The 18,642-nt window shown below is 40.6% G+C and overlaps 1 protein-coding gene across 1 annotated transcript in view; it reads left to right on the top strand.

Moving 5' to 3' along the window:
• The window catches only part of PHLPP1 (PH domain and leucine rich repeat protein phosphatase 1), a 214,199-nt gene that overhangs the window by 157,364 nt on the left and 38,193 nt on the right, over positions 1-18,642 (top strand). The window contains exons 5-10 of the mRNA XM_047086312.1: positions 382-528; positions 1,357-1,587; positions 5,833-6,035; positions 7,841-7,901; positions 10,687-10,782; positions 14,113-14,268. Of these exons, the coding sequence (XP_046942268.1) occupies positions 382-528; positions 1,357-1,587; positions 5,833-6,035; positions 7,841-7,901; positions 10,687-10,782; positions 14,113-14,268 (894 nt within the window). The remainder of the gene's footprint in view (positions 1-381; positions 529-1,356; positions 1,588-5,832; positions 6,036-7,840; positions 7,902-10,686; positions 10,783-14,112; positions 14,269-18,642) is intronic.

The following is an 18,642-nucleotide window of genomic DNA, read 5'->3' as shown; positions in this document are numbered from 1 at the left end:
GAGAGAGCACAAGCAGGGGAGGGGCAGAGAGAGAGGGAGACACAGAATCGGAAGCAGGCTGCAGGCTCCTAGCTGTCAGCACGGAGCCCGACGTGGGGCTCGAACCCACCAACCGCGAGATCATGACCTGAGCCAAAGTCAGACACTTAACCACCTGAGCCACCCAGGCGCCCCAAATTTGTTTTTAAATATAATGTATATATTTTAGGTGGAACACTGGCCTTAGAGTCTGAAGAGGTACACTCAGCTCTGCTGTGCACTTGACCTCTGAGGGCATGTTTCCTCCTCCGTTGAATTGGATTAGATGACCTGTGCTAAAATTATGTGACGTTATGCATCTGTGACATTTGTCTTTTCTTTCCTTTTGTTTCGTTGTGATAGGTTCACCAAGTTGAAGAGTCTTAACCTTTCCAATAATCACTTAGGGGAATTCCCATTAGCTGTCTGCAGTATTCCAACCCTGACTGAGTTGAATGTGTCCTGCAACGCCCTTCGAGCAGTCCCAGCAGCTGTCCGAGTTATGCACAAGTGTGTACTTCTTTTTTCTTTTTTAATCTTTATTTTTGAGAGAGAGAGACAGAGCAAGAGCAGGGGAGGGGCAGAGAGAGAGGGAGACACAGAATCCGAAGCAGGCTCCAGCTCTGAGCTGTCAGCACAGAGCCCGACATGGGGCTCAAACCCACGAAACAGTGAGATCATGACCTGAGCTGAAGTCGGACGCTCAACTGACCGAGCCACCCAGGCGCCCCTACACAAGTGCGTCCTTTAAGCCCCACCACACTGTATCCCTCGGAAACCCCCGGGAAGCTGCATCGAGCTGCAGCACGTGAGATTAGCCAACCAGTTATGTTGGGCGTGTAAGTCTTGACCCCAAATCCAGAGAGCAGGGTGTTGGGCAGAGTTCATGTCTTAGCTCTTACACTCTTTAGAGTCGTAAAATATTAAAATATCCTTGTTTAGAACTGAAGAGCCCCACAGATGAGTGTGCCTACTCGTGGGACAAGGGCTTACTTTCTCTTTTTCTGACTTCTGTTGAGTTCTAAGAATTTAAAATAACAACGAAAGATGGGTATTTGGGCTGATTCGCACTGCATGTAGCTCACGTTGTTCCTATTTGTGCCTGTCCAGGTTAGGGAGATTGGTCATATTTTGGTTTTCAATAAAAGATTAAGATACTTATCTCTGATCTTTTCTGTCTGGTATATTACTGTCTCAGGCGCTGCCCTTATGCATTTTGCAAAAGATCTAGTTCATTTTCTTTTTCTAATAATATGATCTATACCTGTGGAACTGGTATGTTGATAATAAACATGTAAAATTTACACGTTCTCTTCCTTATTCTATTTTCTTTAACAGCCTACAGACATTTTTGTTGGATGGAAACTTTCTCCAGGCCCTTCCTCCTGAGTTGGAGAACATGCACCAGCTCAGTTATCTTGGTCTTTCTTTTAATGAATTCACTGACATTCCAGAGGTTTTGGAGAAATTGACTGCTGTGGATAAACTTTGTATGTCTGGAAACTGTATGGAAACCCTGCGGCTACAGGCTTTAAGAAGAATGCCTCACATTAAACATGTGGATCTGAGGTAACTAATTTTAAGAAATCTATCCTATTTATAAGTAGTTGGCTTAGATCTGGGAGCGGGTCAGAGCCGTGGGGGTGACATTCTCCAGCAAGCTGGTTGGTTGCTTGCAGTTTCTGGTGAATGAAGACCCTGTCACGGAGAGCAAAGTGGATGTTTTTTCCCTTTGTCCTCCTTTTCTGTGGCGAGAGACAGCTAATACCATTGAACATCTCCTTATTTTTTTTTCCTTCCTTGACTTCCCTAATGTAATATGATGTATTCATTAAATTAATTTGTTTAACTTATTTATTTTAATTTCCCATTTTTCTGTCCAGGTGGCTCTGCCCTTAGTTTATTGTTCTTTACAAAAATATAAAACTCATAATCCCTCGTTAGGCCCAAGTTTGACTAGAACCTCCACTCTCACCCCTTGCAAGAGCAAGGAACCTGCATTTTGAATCCTGATTGTGCACAACTCCAACCAAAACCCACCAGCATGGTCCTTGCCACATTAAAGATTCAATCGTCCTTTAGTACGTGAGGATCAGTTTCAGTGTCTAATATACAAAGAACCGGTATACAAGGAGGGATCTATTCTAAATTTCTCTTTCTTAAGGAAAAACAAAAGCCTGTCATGGGACTGAGTTCCTGTAAAGCAGCATATCCGGCTTAGAGGTCTCATACTAATTTGCCCAATTTGATACTTTTTTCAGCCAAACTAATCCCCCCATTGTCCAGAGGTCGATGACCACATAGTCATCGTGATAGATCTTGGGCAAGATACTTAATCTCTCTGGGCAGCTGTGTTCTCATCTCTAAATTATAGTTAGTAACAGAAGCTAAATCGTAGGGTTTGGGAAGGAATTGAGTTAAATGCCTTCTACTCCCAATGTCTTATGTGTTGTTATCTTACCTGATTGAGGACGCCTTCCTCCTCGTGGAACTCAGCTATCATTCTTGGCGTCTTCCCGACTCCTCATTTGTCAAGGGTGTTTCTTTCCTCACCTTACTCCCCACTTTCCTCTGTGTTGATAACCCTAGGCCCTCACTCAGACCTGTCGATTTTTGTCAGTGTAAAGAAGCATCATCTTTGGTCCTTTTCTTCCTTCATACGGTCTGACCTTGGAAACCGTTTCTTCCAGTCCCTCAAAGAATGGCTTCCTTTTCCCTTTCCTCAGACTAAAGAAATCAAGCCTGTTGTACCTGGGGAAGTGTTGGTTAGCAGTTTGCGAACCGGTTCTTCATTGAAGGAGGACAAATGGTAATCCTGGATCTGAAGTTGAAAACTTTCTCGAATTGACAGGAGGAGACACTGAACACTTTGTCTTGTTAACTTTCTTTCTAAATTGTCAACATTATTTGTCTCTGAGTCACTTAGACTTAGAAAACTTTCGGTCTTAAAGAATTTAAGCCCTTTTATTTTTTATTTATTTTTTTTAAAAATTTTTTTTTTCAACGTTTATTTATTTTTGCGACAGAGAGAGACAGAGCATGAACGGGGGAGGGGCAGAGAGAGAGGGAGACACAGAATCGGAAACAGGCTCCAGGCTCTGAGCCATCAGCCCAGAGCCCGACGCGGGGCTCGAACTCACGGACCGCGAGATCGTGACCTGGCTGAAGTCGGACGCTTAACCGACTGCGCCACCCAGGCGCCCCTAAGCCCTTTTAAATTGAGCCACCTAGATTTCTAGTTCTAATTGGATCTTTTTAGATGAGATCGGTTACAGGATGTTTAAATACCAGAAGCAGACACGGGAACCTCTAAATGTTGAACGGTTGTGCGTAGGTAACTGCTTTCCTCCAGGCCTCTCTCTGCCCCTCCCCTGCTCACTCTTGCCCGCATTCTCTCCCTCAAAATAAATGAACTTGAAAAAAAGTGTCTAGAACAGAGCTCCTTCACCACAGATAACCAAGCAGCACTGCTGTGCTTTATCCTTGTTAGCCAGTGTTAGCACTTGGTTGGTACTTTAATTGACTAACCCGTCCTTGCAGCCTCTCGAATGCCCTGCTCTCCCGCACTCATGTGTGGAGTTCTCCCTGTCTCGCTCTTCTCTTCAGTCCAGAGGCCATTCTGCCCTAACTCATGCACTGCTTTCTTTGCCCACTTACATCTGTGAAGTTCTGCCTCCCCTTGCCATTCGGATGAGGTGCTTCATCCTGGGTTGCATCTTTTCTGACCATTCTGTGTGTTTCATGCGTCGGTTATGGCACTCATCACATACTTACAGTCTTTGTATTTTAAAGCATATGATTTTCCTCGCTCAAGTACTAAGTCTCTTGACAGACACCTTGTTTTATTCATCTCGTAGTGACCCAAGCCATAGGTCACCATGCTAATCACCACCATACCTTTCACTGTTTGCAAACTATGGGCACATACATTCATTTGACTTTCTCAGCTGCCTCATAGGACAAGTAAGGTGCAATCCCCATTTTACAGATTAGAATTAGGCTTAACCAGAATTATAAAGTGACTTGTTCAAGGTCCTATGTAATGAGCAGCAAACAGGAACTAGAATATGATGCTGTTTCACACTACCTATCTACACAAAGTAAATCTCAGTGAATGTTTATGAAATAAATAAAATGGCTGTGTTAGCTGAGGGGATTATTGAAAGGAAATTTTAATCACATTTTGCCTCTTTGAAAGTTCATCCTAAATAATTATATTATTGTGTGAGCCTGGAAACTTTTGATATTTGAATCCTGGTAAGACTTGGCAATTTTAACTGAACATTTCCCTCTTGTTATAGATTTTCTTTTGCCTCCTCATTAAATAAACCCTTTAATTATTTTAGTGTTAATACATGAAATTACAGGAGGGAGCTCTTTCAAATGAAGATGATGATGCCACATTAAGAAAGTTACTTACAGTGTAAATTAGGAAGAACATGGGACCTTTTTTTTCAACTCCTACAGTCTGTTGTATCCAAAATGAGACTTTTAAAAAATTCTGTGTCCATAGTCTAGTAATCTCCTGAGCATTTGGAAATAGGCAAATTGCTGGGTTGAGGCCAGTTTTTAAATCTTACAACCTGGAATAAAAAAAGAAAAGCAAAAAACAAATCCTGTTGGGGACATTTAAAGAGGCCATATGCTATGCTTACAGATTGACAAATCCCAGCTCTTTGCTGTCTGTCACCCATCCTTGTGTTCCAGTGACTTTATGATATTGCTAGTAATAATTCCGTTTTCATCATTTTATTTTATTTTTTCAAAGGGCAGAAATTCACAGCCAGGAGCCTTTAGCTTTTTCCTAAGCTCCAGCCCTCCTGTTAATGCTGTTGTAGCCCACGTGCATTATTTCAGCACTTTGTTATGAGAAGTGCAGGGTTCTTGTTTGTTGGTTGGTAAAGGAGTTGGGGGTAGCCTAGCAGACTAGGAATTGAGATTTCCGTCTCTTTTTCTCCCATTTGAAGTTAAGTGTGTCTTCATTCTACTGATTCCTAGTCCCCGTTACTACTTCCGTATCTTCTTGGGAGCATCTCATCTGTGGCCACCTCAGTCCGTCAGCTAGCTGGTTCTCCTGGCGGAGGTTCTGCCAGTTTTCCCCTGTGCCTTGCTCTGTCCTAGATTTGTCGTCCTTTGTTTTCTAATTTCTCAGCGAATCCTAGATGCCAAATGTCAGTATTTTCTGTGCTTCGCTCTTTCAAGCAATATTTTAATGATGGAGATAGTTTTGGTAATCAGTCCTCGGTCTAAGCCAGCCAGAAATCCAGATGTTTGCATTTTCATCTCTGGTGCATATGTGGCTCCCATTCATTTCCACACACACACACACACACACACACACCCGCCCCTCCCGCCTTCTCCCTTAAATTCTGCTCACCTCCGTGCTCACGAATCCTTTCTCCTTCCTTAAACATTCACTCTAGTTGTAATGTGCCTAATGGGTTGGTCTGGGTTGTGTTTCTTGTGTTCTTTCAATCAAATTCTGTGGAAATAAATGATTAAGTGGATTTTTTTTTCCCTCTTGCAATGAATTAAGGTAAAATCAATGTGTGTGATTCTCTTCCAGCCTAAGTGGTCCAAAGTGTGTTTCAGAATATATTGCCAAGATTAAGACCTTCCTGGAGTTGTCGCTAAAAATAGCCAAAGAATCTAGCCCGTTAAGGAAGTCCAGATGCAGAGATGTAAGAAATGACGGAAGACTGTAACATAGTGAGGCGTGCATCCCTTCTCCTTAGCTCACCGTATCAGGGTGTGGCCATTTGTTTCTAGCATGGCGGTTAATTAGAGTCTCTGTTTGTGGCCTTTCTCTTCAAGACTGAACATAATTAGGAAGCTAATAGCAGACGAAGTGGACTTTCTCCAGCACGTCACTCAGCTTGATCTGCGCGACAATAAGCTTGGTGACCTCGATGCTATGATTTTCAACAACGTTGAAGTTTTGCACTGTGAAAGGAATCAGCTGGTGACATTAAACATCTGTGGCTACTTCCTAAAAGCACTCTATGCCTCTTCTAACGGTATGTAACATACACCACATCAAAGTTTCTCTTTTGGTTCCAAGAATTTACTCAGCAACATCATTGCTTTGATGTGATGACGCCTCGCTTTGATTTTACTTTGCCCATTTACTAAAATAAGTGTCAAATTTTGCTGCGATAAAAATAATAAAAGCAGAATGCTGGTATGGTATTTAAAGGAATCAAAACAGGAGATTTTATAGTTTCGAATTTGTTTTTGTCATATTGTAGTACTTAGGTAACTTACTCCCACTTTTGATTTGGCTCCTCTGCTTAACGGGCCTTAATAAACTATTTCTTGGACTACCTTGTTAGGATAGTAAATCTGGAACTGTGATTTAATATTGGAGAGTAAAAATGAAAGGAAGGTCCATTCTGGACTCTATTCAGGGTCTCAGATTTCATGTTCCACTAACAAAGGAGCTAATCTTAAGAGAGACCTGAATTATATACCCACAGGGACACCACAAGTCAAGAGTCTTACTCATTTAATGAGCACTCTTCTTCAGAATCTAGAAATCATGACATTTCTAAAAAAGAAAAGATCATATGGACATATATTTGCTAACAGGAGGATTTTGATTCCCTGCAATCAGAAAACTGAGTGAAAACTAGTATTTAGTACTCCAGGTTGAACAGCGTTTATCAAGCACCTGTTCTATGCATCGTGCTGTGCAGGAGTCCTAAAGGATAGGGGATTTTATTTTCTAAATGAGTTAAATATTGTCATCTCACTGGAAAAACCAGCTAGACCTCAAATAGCGATAGGTCTCCATCACTGAATGGTTATAGGATTTGGATAGCCAGAAGGCACAAAGTGGGTGTGGAAGAGGAAGGAATCTGAATGTGGTCTGTTCGGCAGATGGGAGAAGACAGGGAATTCTGAACTCCTAGGTGCCTGCTAGAAAATGGTAAGAAGTAATTATGGGACGCATGGCTTTGAAGCTTGTGCAGTAAGCTGTAAGAACCCGTGGAGATTCTTAAGAGGAGGGACACATGATGGATGCCGTAAGACTGTTCCCATGAGAGTAGAGTACAGAGTGTATCTATGGGAGAAGAGTGGAGTCCTCGCCACCCTGCCGATCCCCGTCAGTGGAGTGGTTTTCCTGGGAGCAAATGGGAACTTGCAGCCAAGACTACAGATGTTGATTTGAAACTCATCTGTTTAGAGGTGGTACCTGGAACTGTGGAAGTAAGGTAACTGGGAAAGAGAAGGGAGCTGGCACCAACAGCAGACTTACAAAGCCCTCACAGCTGGTGTCAGACAGGTGCTGAACTTGTGAACGACACGGTAAGTGTTTGGAGAAGCAGAAGGACATCTAGAAACTACTCTGGGAAACAAAGCCCTAGGTAGATGGTGGTATCGCATTTCATACAGTTTGGAGGAAGGGTTTTCCGATTTGAGTAGAGGAAGTCATTGGTGACCCTTAAGAGCGCTGTTTCAGTAGAATGCAGAAGGCAGAAGCCAGATGCATTTGGTTTTCCAAAAGGAAATCTAAATGTTAAAAGTTAATCTTCTAGGTAAACATTCAGCATGCATAACAAGAGGACAACCTCAGTAAGTGGCTGGGGAAAAGGTAGGAAAATAGAACGAGTGGTTTATTTCATTCTCTGAATAAGATCTTGTGATTAAATTGGAAGTTCTCTGTACTTTCCTGTAGTTTCCAAGTTTAACAAATGGATGTATTGTACTTCCTAATGTAAACAATGGAGAATAAAGCGCAGTAATGATGTTCTGTATACAAAAAGAGTCTCTGTGTGACTTGAATGGTAATGTCTTTGTGGTTTTTTTTCCTGCCTCCTAGAACTTGTACAACTGGATGTTTACCCAGTTCCAAATTATCTGTCCTACATGGACGTTTCAAGGTAAGAAGCCAAGTCCTAGAGCACTCTAGAGGCTGCTTGAAAACTATTTAGATGATCCTGTCTGAGCTTATGCCTAAAAACTTTTTACTGTAAGTATTACAAATTAAATTAAATAGTTTTACTAAATATCTGTCAGTTAAAATAATATTTGTGAAGTATACCTAAAAAATAGAAGAATCAAGGTATTAGGTCCCCATGGACCCAATTTGACCACCACGTTTGAGCCTGAAAGATTAGTGAGTTGAAGCTCTATGGCTGGAAGGTCTAGAAGTTCTTTAACTATATTAACCATATCTTCTGTCTTTCGCTGAAATGATGTTAATTTCATTTTTTTTTTAAATATTGTGCTGTGTTTCTTTGATTTTTTTTCCTTCCCTCTGTTACTGTGTACCTACATCTTAGCAACTAAGCCTCCCAAGGTAGGATTTCCATACAGCCTGCTTACTTAGCTCATTTGCAAACGGCAGACCATCTCACCTTTTATACAAATTCACTACTGCAATGTGTCATATTGACCCCAGTTCCCACAAATATTATAGTAGACTTTTTCCAGAAGGCATAAAACATGTATGTATACAAATTAGACTTTAATAATCTTAACACACAAAAATTGAAATTTACTTTTAACATAATTCCAAAGGAAATATCCAAAATTTTCTGAATAGAGGAGCCTGTGTGGCCCAGTTAAGTGTTCGACTTCAGCTCAGGTCATGATCTCGTCTGTGAGTTCAAGCCCCACGTCAGGCTCTGTGCTGATAGCTCAGAGCCTAGAGCCTGCTTTGTATTCTGTCTCTCCTCTCTCTGCCCCTCCCCCACTCATCCTCCTTGCCTCCCTCCCTCCTTCTCTCTGTCTCTCTCTCTCAAAAATAAACATTAAAAAAAAAGAAAAAAGGAAAACTTTCTGAATAGCCACAGTACATGACCCGCTCACCAAGTGCTAATTCATTTTAGTGTATAAAATCCGATACAGCTGCCATGTAATTGCTCAGGTGCAGAATTTGCCTTTCGTCATGAAAATACACAAACCTAGTTAGTTTAATAAGGTTCTCAATCAGAATTATGTAAGAAAGTGTCAGATTTATTACAATTACAATTTTATCATAAATTTGTAATTATAAACTACTTTATGAGTAGTGCTATGTGCATTTTTTCTACTAAATTCATGTCAGGTTTGTTTAATAAAACTTTTAGTCAGATTATTGCATGATTAAATTGTTATTTTTTCCTACCAATCTTGACTGCTGCATTAACTTTTAAATGAGAATGGTACTAGAGTGGGGATTGCATGCATGAGTGTATATAAATATCTTGAACAGATGTATTGTAAGAGAGTCGGAGTAAATCTATTTACCCTTTGTTTGCAGGACGTAATTAGCAAATGGTTCCCATTAAAACCCCTGAGTGAGACTGAATTGGAAACCCTGTCTTGCTTTTCCCTGAATTCTGCCCCTTAAATGCTGCTCGTCTTGCTTTATAACTCTCATGTCCAGACCTTCACTATAACACGCTCTGCCTCATTCGCCTCCCCAACTATCGGACTTGCTCTTGGAGAACCTGATTCCCCTGACATAACTCTGAGTCTTTCACTTCCTCCTCTTCTGTATTCATGTCAGGTACAGGAACTGAGCTGTCCCCCCTCATGGTGTTTACTAGGTCCTCCAGAGCAAAGTCCCTGGTTATGTTTGTCACTTCTGTGAGTCTTATTGCTGTCTAATGAGGTTCTTTACAGCGAGAGGGACTTTCACTCTCCTATCCTGGGAAGATGTCGTAGGGGTTAACTATAGTAAAATAAACAAATTGTGTCTTCTGGCCTTCAAAGCCAGAACCATGTGTACCTATACAAACACTGAGCAGAAAACAATGCCACCTTTTCTGTATTTTAGTTGAAAAGGTAGTATTCTTGAAAAATTAAAGAGCATTATTTTTAAGTCACACACAAGGCCACCACCTTTAATAATCCCAACTGTTTTCACTTTTGCTCTAATACAGTCCCATCCCAAGCATCATCTTTTCATGGAATTGTTCACCTGCTCATAATGTACATAGCACTTTACATTCTTTGTGCCTGGTCACTTCACATATTTAAAAAAGAAGAGAAAAGGCTACTAATAATCCATGACTAGGGAGGTACTCATGGTAGTAGATTTGTCTAAGAAGTAATCGGTTCATTTAACAATAAAGTCAGCATTAGTTTAGTTCACTCATTACTGGTAATTATGATTACCATGTAATGCCTCAGTTAATATTTTCAAATAAAAATTCTGACTCTTAAGAGTCAGTGTGCCTTTTCTCTGCTGTCATTTCTTTCCTTTTATCTGTGATCCCATGATACCTACGAGAGTAGAGAAGCATTTAAAAAATGTTAAGTGTAAAAAAAGTAAATTGGAAAATAAAACTATTTTATGCCATTTGACTTAATTGAAAGAATGTGTATGTTTACTTGTTCATTTGTTTTTTCCAATATAAGACATCTTCTTGCTAAACTTGCATGGGCTTATAAACTTTTTAGGATAGCAATTCCGAAAAACATACCTCTTTTTTTTTTTTTGAAGACTTTAGAAATGCTGTAGCTGTGTCCTTTTTTACTTTTTCTTTTTTTCCTATTCCTTGTCACACTTCATTTTGTGAATATAAAGTGAATAGACATATCCTTTTGGTTAATACTCACTATACTTTGGTATTTCATTTAAAGTTTTACTCTACATAATTATTTACAGTTTCAAACCATATTTTAGGCCAAATTCCAATCAACAACAACAACAAAATTGTATATTCTTATATTTAGGAACTGCTTAGAAAACGTGCCTGAGTGGGTATGCGAAAGCCGAAAGCTGGAAGTTTTGGATATTAGTCATAATCAAATATGCGAACTTCCTGCACGGTGAGTATTACAGATCAAGTGAGAGGGTCTCAAATTAGATCAGCAGTTTTTAAGTAATTTAGCTTATTATTGTGAATTCCTACAAGAATTTGTTTTAAAGCTTTATTTTTAGTATCTTTTATCTCCTATGATGTCTTTGAATTACAAACTTTCTTCATGCAGTGGATGATAGAGTGAGACTTCGTCAACCAGGCTTTCCAGAGCCATGCGGGGCCGTGCTTAGGGAGGTTTTTAAATAAGCTGTGTTTGAAAACTCAGCCAACAATACGATTGCTTCACTTCTGTAATCTCAGTTCTTTCAGAATCTTCCACTTCTGTCTGTTGACTTAACATGCTTGCCTTCCCCACAAATAATTTTTGGTTTTCCTCAAACATAACCTTGGAAAAAAAGATTATTAGATCATTAAACCTAGAAAGAGCAAACTAGATTCTCTTTTTCTTGGTATGAAAGAAAGGTCCAAGGACTTTTCTTTCCTTCTCTTTTCTCTTAATGTAAATTTCGTAAATTTTCATTTTAATGGCAAGATTTGTAAAACAGCCATGTAATGATGTCTAAGGCCACTGATACAGATACCTTCAGGTGAACTAATTCTAGTACAAAATAGTATTGACTGTTAGTGACTAGCCATGGATTAATAACAAAAGGAAGGCTATTCCAGTGTTATCCTATAGAATTTTCTGTGATGATGAAAATGCTATTTATCTTTTATATGAGTGTATATCTCTTCTGTCCAGTATGGTATGCACTAGTCATATGTGACCATTGAGATTTAGAATGTTCCTCATCCTTGCGTGTAAAATACACACCAGATGCAAAATATCTCAATACTGTATATTAGTTACACGTTAAAATAATAGTTTGGAGATAGTGGGACAAATAAAATGTAAGACTGAATTTGTTTCTTTTCACCTTTTTTTACTGTCACTACTAGAACATTTTAAATGACATTTGTGGCTTGCATTAGATTTCCGTTGGTTAATGCTGTTAGAATATAGATCTCATAAAAGAAATCTGGGTTACATTTCAATCCCTGGAAAGCTCAGTTAATTTTACTTTGTTCCTTGGCCATATGTTATACCTGGAATTTCAGTTCTATTTGAAAATGCTTTTCTGCTTTAGAGTTTTGTGTTGACTGAGCATGTAGGTGACCCTGTGTAGCCCATCACCATTATCAAGATGATTTTGATGGTGTGCCCTGTGGACAGCAGTGTGCATACGTGTGAGAGACAGACCCTTTCAGAAGACAAACAGCAAAAATCATAATAGGCTATTACTAATGGGGGGAAATTTTGTTGGAAAAATGTTGCAATGTTACCTTTCTTCTGTTTTCTCTGTTCTCTTCCCCACTTTGACCCGCCCAATCCAACAGATAGCACATTGGCATTTAAGGCCTCTGTTTCACGGTAGGCTCCAAAAAAACATTCTGTACACAAACCCAACAATTAAACAAACAAGATAACTGATATTTTATCCAGTTTTCTCCGAAGTTAATTCATCCTTGATTGGATCTGCATTAGTCATGCTTTTGGGGGATCTAAATGGATGTTTATTCAAAATAAATTCTAAATGCCCTATTGTCAAGGAATTAAACAGCGTGCGTGTGTGTGTGTGTGTGTGTGTGTGTGTGTGTGTGTGTATGTAATGTGTGTAATATGTGGGACAAAAAGAATACGTATTGTTTTCCTATTTGTGGTGTTTACTTGCACGCTTTCTGTCAGCCCTATCATTGATCTAATATTCAGGCAAGACAGCAATTCATTCGAAGTTGCTTTGATATTCAAGCTTTGTTTATCTAAGCCATGTATGTGAAGAACTTCACCAGACAAATTAATATTTAAAAAGTGGAAATGTACTAAAAGGAAAACAATGCTTAGATAGTATCCAAAAGAATTTAGCTAAGTCCAGTAATTAGCAGTTAAGACTCATACTGTAGTTATAAAATCTCCTTTATTTGGAAAAATCAAAATAAAGGTTTTCTCACCGGTCCTTCAGATATTCATTTGTTTAAGGGTAAAGTAAGTGTGTGTGTGTGTGTAGTTATAAATTATACATTCTACCCTCTAAGAATCCTGAATTGTACCCCAGGCCCAGTGAGACAGTAAAAATGGTGAACCAAGTCCTGAATTACTGGTGTCAGGTAAATGACAGAGACTGCCCCCTGTAGTAGCTGTGACTGAATGGCAGTCCTGGATAACCTGTCTTGTTACACTGGTAGCTAAATCTTCAAAGTCGGGCAGGCCACACACCTTTCGTGGCAGCCTGTGCTGTCACGGCATTGAGACAGGTTGGTTGCATCTTTGTGAGCGAAGGATCTAGCTTGATTCTAAGTGAATAAAGTTATACCATAATGTGGAGTGATTGTAACAGCTCTGGCCGTCCGTGAGTGAGGTCAGAGTGCTAGAAGACAGGAGGTGGGGTGAGGCAGCCTCACTCTTTGACAGCAGTGTAAATGAATTCTCACTCCAGACGATCCTGGATGCAAAAGATAACTTCTCTTTCCCACAGGCCCCACACCTCTGTGTTTGACCCTGGGGCCCGTTTTGTTCTCTACCACTGTTGGAGAAGTCTGAATTGGTCATGAAACGGATTTGTACTTGATTAAAAAGTATTCAACATTTGTTTCCGTTTTTGATAACCCATGGAAGAAACACAGCCAAGGTTCCAAACAGCTCTCTGAGTCTCGAGAGAAAATAGTGGATTAAGTGTGTTTTCTTCTCTTTAGGAGAGGGTCTCTGTTCAGCCTAGGATTAAACCAAAGAGAAGGGAGTGAGGAAACGGAGAAATAATTGTGATTGTGAAATGCAGATGAGGAAAAATGTAACATTTTATCTGTTGGCATTTGTAAAAGTTTAATTGGATAGAAGAATCCTTATTTAATGTGGATCCTATGGTTAAAAATTGATCGACTGTATTTATTCAGAATCTGTTGTGGGTAAAACACCCGTGTTCTAGGGCAATACGAGAAACAAGGCCTACCGTGGGAAGCCTACAACCTTTTAAAGCTCGCCCAGTGAGTCTAACAAGGGTAGACTGTTCTCTTCGGTATCTCCTATGAAACTTGTTTTTTTGCTTTCACTAAGTAGAGCTGCTTTGTTAAATATTCCTGCTCATAGGTTTTCTTATTTACTTATTTATTCATGCAGTATGGAAAACACTGAAATGTAAGAGCTCCAAGTTTGAACTTATGGTAATGTGAATTTGCAGTTGCTCTGAATGAATTTGTTTCTTCGGAGAGCTTGTTTTAAGTATTCGACTCCTGTTCATTTTTTATTCTTTGTCCCGAATTAGCTCTCAGTAAGTTTCCTTCTGTCTTGTCCCCTTTTGCGCAGCTTATTTTGTAACGGCGCTCTCCGGAAGCTACTGGCGGGACACAACGAGCTGACGAGGCTCCCTGAGAGGCTGGAAAGGACCTCGGTGGAGGTCTTGGATGTACAGCACAACCAGCTCCTGGAGCTGCCGCCGAACCTTCTGATGAAGGCCGACAGGTAACGCTGCTGGTGTGTTTCGGTTGCTGATCTGAGTCGCCGAGCGAGCGTCCCCTCGCCAGCAGGCCCGTCTTACGTGGCAGGACACCGTTTGTGTGGGTTTTCTGCTCATCTGCCCGAGATTTACAAAGAGCACGGTTTTGCCAGCCACGTCTCTGTTGGGTAGCATGTGGAGTCGGGGCAAGAACCTGGACTCCAGAACCTGTAGGTTCTTCATTAATTTGACTGCTTTCCGGAGAGAAGGGCCTGGAGTCGTTCACAAGCACGTGTCGTGGGGGTGTAGCCGTAACACGAGGATAAGTCTGCCGCTGCTCTGACTTGTGCAGCTGCGGCAGTCTTAGCCACATTCTCTCAGGCCTCTCTGGTCTTGCTTTCACGTACTTGTGACTCTGGGCAACGGCCATCGTTTTCCTAGGGTTTGCTCAGTTCTCGTTGTTTTCTAACCAGTTGTTCTTACCTTTACCACAGTTTTCCCCTTGCATTTAAATTATTTCCTTTTGAACAGACTTTTTCCAGGTAGCTTGTTGTGTTACACTAAGTAAAGAAATTGTTTTGATGTGAGGAGGGGGTTAAACATTAAGTAAGAGTGGCCACATGCAGCACTTTCCTTAAAGAAAGCTTTAAGTCAACTGAGTGGTAACTTACTTGGGAACATCTTGTTTGCTTCAGAGTCCTTGTGCACCGTCCTAAAAAGCTCCTAGCCTGATGGCCTGCATCACTGTGACCGCTGCTAATGTTTATTTTTAGTGAGTGACTGTGACCTTAGAGATGACATAAAGGATTGAACTTCTAGTATACCTCATGAGAAAAACAAAAAAGTTAATTTTGTGGTGCTTTTAAAAAAGAAAATAATGATGGGTCTTTCAGCCTTAAAATAAAAACCTGAGATGTGTTTCAACCTGTGAGATTTTTCACGGGCAAAAAGAACTCTGGTTCTCCGAAAGTGAATTAGATACCTGACCATGTGTACCAACTCCCTGTGCTTATTCTTGTCATAATACTCACCACACACTGTATTATAATTTCTTGTTTACTTGCCTGTCCCCACTCTTAGATCACGAACGCTGTGTCCAATGACTGTGTCTTAATTACAGTGTTAGCCTCAGCATCTTGCAGTGTGTCGGGAATAAAACAGGGTGCTGAACAAATACTTATTTAATGAACAAAAGAAAATTTAAGGAATTTTAAATACTACCTTCACCTGTGGATTTTCATTTTTCTTCTATGTCCTTTAAAAAAAAAAACTTTTTTTTTAATGTTTATTTTTTTGAACAACAGGGAGAGAGAGAGAGTGATTGGGGGAGGGGAGACACAGAATCGGAAGCAGGCTCTAGGCTCTGAGCCATCAGCACAGAGCCCGATGCAGGGCTCAAACTCATGAACCATGAGATTATAACCTGAGCCGAAGTCGGATGCTTAACCAACTGAGCCACCCTGGCGCCCCTAAAAAAAAACCCTTCTTAATCAAGAGATAGCTTATAGTGAAAAAAAAAAAAAAGTACAACCCTTCAGCATACTGCTCAGTGAATTTTCATATGTGTATATGCCCCTGTAATCATCGCCCAGATCAGGATAGAGAACATTTCTAGTTCTCCTTTCCTTTTCCTTTTGTTCTTTTATCCTCATTTTGAAAAACATTTGTTCTTTGTACCTAATATAAGTTATAATGAATTCCTACTGGAATAGTTATAGAGAAATAATGGAATTGTGAGAAAATGGGACTGTTAAATTGTAATTGACCAGTGCTCTATCATTCCCCTGACAAAAGAGCAATGTTTCAAGATCATTTAAAGAATTATTCTTACTTTTGCGTTCATATCAAAGTACAGTTAACCCTTGAACAACAGGGGGCGCCACCCCCCCCCACCCCGGCACAGTCAAAAATCTGTGTGTGGGGGATGCCTGGTGGCTCAGCCGGTTGACCATCTGACTTCGGTTCAGGTCATGATCTCGTGGTTCGTGGGCTCGAGCCTCTCATCGGGCTCTGTGCTAACAGCTTGGAGCCTAGAGTCTGCTTCAGATTCTGTTTCTCCCTCTCTCTCTCTGCCCTTCCCCCACTTGCACTCTCTTTCAAAAATAAACATTAAAAAAATGTTTTTTTAATCTGTGTGTAACGTTTGACCCCCTAAAAACTTAACTGCTAAAAACCTGTTGACCGGGAGCCCGACCGATAATGTAAATAATCAGTTAGCAAACATTTTGTATGTTATGTATGTATTATATACTGTATTCTTATGATAAAGTAAGCTGGAGAAAAGAGGTATTAGGAAAATCATAAGAAAGAAAATACATGTATAGTACTGTATTACGTTTTTAAAAATCCACGTATGAGTGGATCCATGCCGTTCAAACCTGTGCTGTTCAGGGGTCAACTTTGCAACGCACAGCCTTTGGGCAACTGCAGACACATGGTTTTTGTTGTCATGAATACGGTGGGATTTGATCTCTTTCCCTGTGGAGAATTCTAAGTTATGTTACAACCTTGTGTCCTCTTTCATAAGGCTAACGAGACAAAACTTGGGTGCGGTTTTGTAATGAGAATCTACTTGTTCTCCTGGGCGTCTATACTGAATCTACAGAAACAGATAGATGGATTCAGATTTAGGAGTCTTTGAGTGAGATAAAATCATTTCTGGATCTGGCCAAGTCTGATAAGTTCATGGCTGATAGAGTAGGTAAACAGTGCTGGAACTCTCCAACAGATAATAGTGAGTCTTTATTCATTTTTGAGGATTTGGTTTTAAAAGGACAGTTCTGGATATTTTTAATTCCCTAGAAGCAATCAGCGAGCAGTCCTTCAGTCTCCTTGGTGCTGGGGCAGACCTGCAAACATGTCCCTGAGCGGGAGCTCCCAAGTGTAGTCAAGGAGACTGTGTTTTTGTGTTCAGAAAAGGATTTGAGTGGGACATCTGTAATGTAGATTCTTCCATCAGTGATTCTGCTTACTGGTGACTTTGTGATCCTGTGCGACTCGCTCTGAATCTAGGTTTCTGCACATTGCATATTCTGGACAGTTCCCGAACCGAATCTGTAGTTTGGAAGAGGAAGGATTGTGTGAACTGGAATATTTCTAGTAAAGCAACATGGAAAATTAGGAGCCACTGGAAGAGGACACTGCTGTCATGGAGAGTGTAGGCTGAGCTAACAGTGTAAGCTAAAGGCATTTAGGCAGAAATTCCCATAGACGGAATAGATGGGTCTATCCAGAGCCAGCTGCATTTTGGAAAATAGGAGCTGCTGTCAGGGGATTAACCAGCCTCTGTGCATCCTGGGAGGAGGGCAGGCCACATGAAATGTATTTCTGGCACAGGAACGTCCTGGAGTAAAAGGCCGGGAGAATTACTAGGAGCAAGCATCCTCCTTTATTTTATGAGAGAAAAGCAAATGACCAAAAAAGGCTGAAATGAATTTTTTCAAGAAGACATATTTTAGTGCCTTTGTTTTCCAACCACCATAATAGCCACCTCTCCAGCATAGTGTGTTATTAGTCATGACTCTGAGTCAGAAAGAAAAGTTAAGAGTTTTGGTCCTCACAGGCAGATTGGCTTATGAAAGGGACAGTGTGAAGCTGCTGACTGCTGGTTTTGAACAGTGTTCTTGTGTTACTTGTTGGAAGACAAGAAACACAACATTTTATAATGATTCTCACCGAACTGTTTGCCACTTCTTAAAGAGTTAATACTTCTTCCCCTTTCCAATGTCTAAATAATGGAGGTTTTGTCTGTCTAAATTTTTTTTTAATTGACTGGGGCGTAATTTACATGCAGGAAAATGTGGAGATACTGTATATTTGGTTTGATGAGTTTGGGGGGAAGGAATAAACCAGAACTGACCATTGCAGGAGGTCAGCCCAGAAAACACGAACTTCAAAATAGGAAAGTGGGTTTTTGAGAAAAGAATCTCTGTGACTGGCTTCTTGCAGGTGACTTCAGTTGTGCTTGGTTCTAGTTTGCACGGTCCAGGCCAACATCCTGCGGTCCTGGTACCTGCTGGGTGCCGCGGGGCATTGAAAGTGCCTGACGTCGGTGTTGCCCTCAAGGGGCTAACAGTCAGGTGCAGACTCTAAAACCACGGTTTGGCACGATAAACCATAATGAAAGGCGGGTTTTAGAGGGTAAGAGGGAGGGAACTGATACAGGTAGTTTCAATGGAAGCTCCTGGAGTGGAAGAACAAACAGCCTGTGGCTGCCGTGCGATGCAGAGCTGTTTGGTAGCAATGAGACTTTGCTCCGATCCTTCTCTTCAGTTTGCTCCGTGATACAAATCTTACAAGTATGAGATGCTCCTTGTTTCTTTCTTCGTTTTGTGATAATAAATTACTGTTGCCAGCTCTGTGTTTGGTTATATAACTGAGGAGAGGGCCTGGATACAGGT

This window comes from Lynx rufus, unplaced genomic scaffold (assembly GCF_022079265.1).
Source record: "Lynx rufus isolate CCGP_SWC_20201006 ecotype Redwood Valley unplaced genomic scaffold, mLynRuf1.p SCAF_20, whole genome shotgun sequence".
Taxonomy (NCBI): Eukaryota; Metazoa; Chordata; class Mammalia; order Carnivora; family Felidae; genus Lynx; species Lynx rufus.
This window is presented reverse-complemented; position numbering and strand designations above follow the sequence as displayed.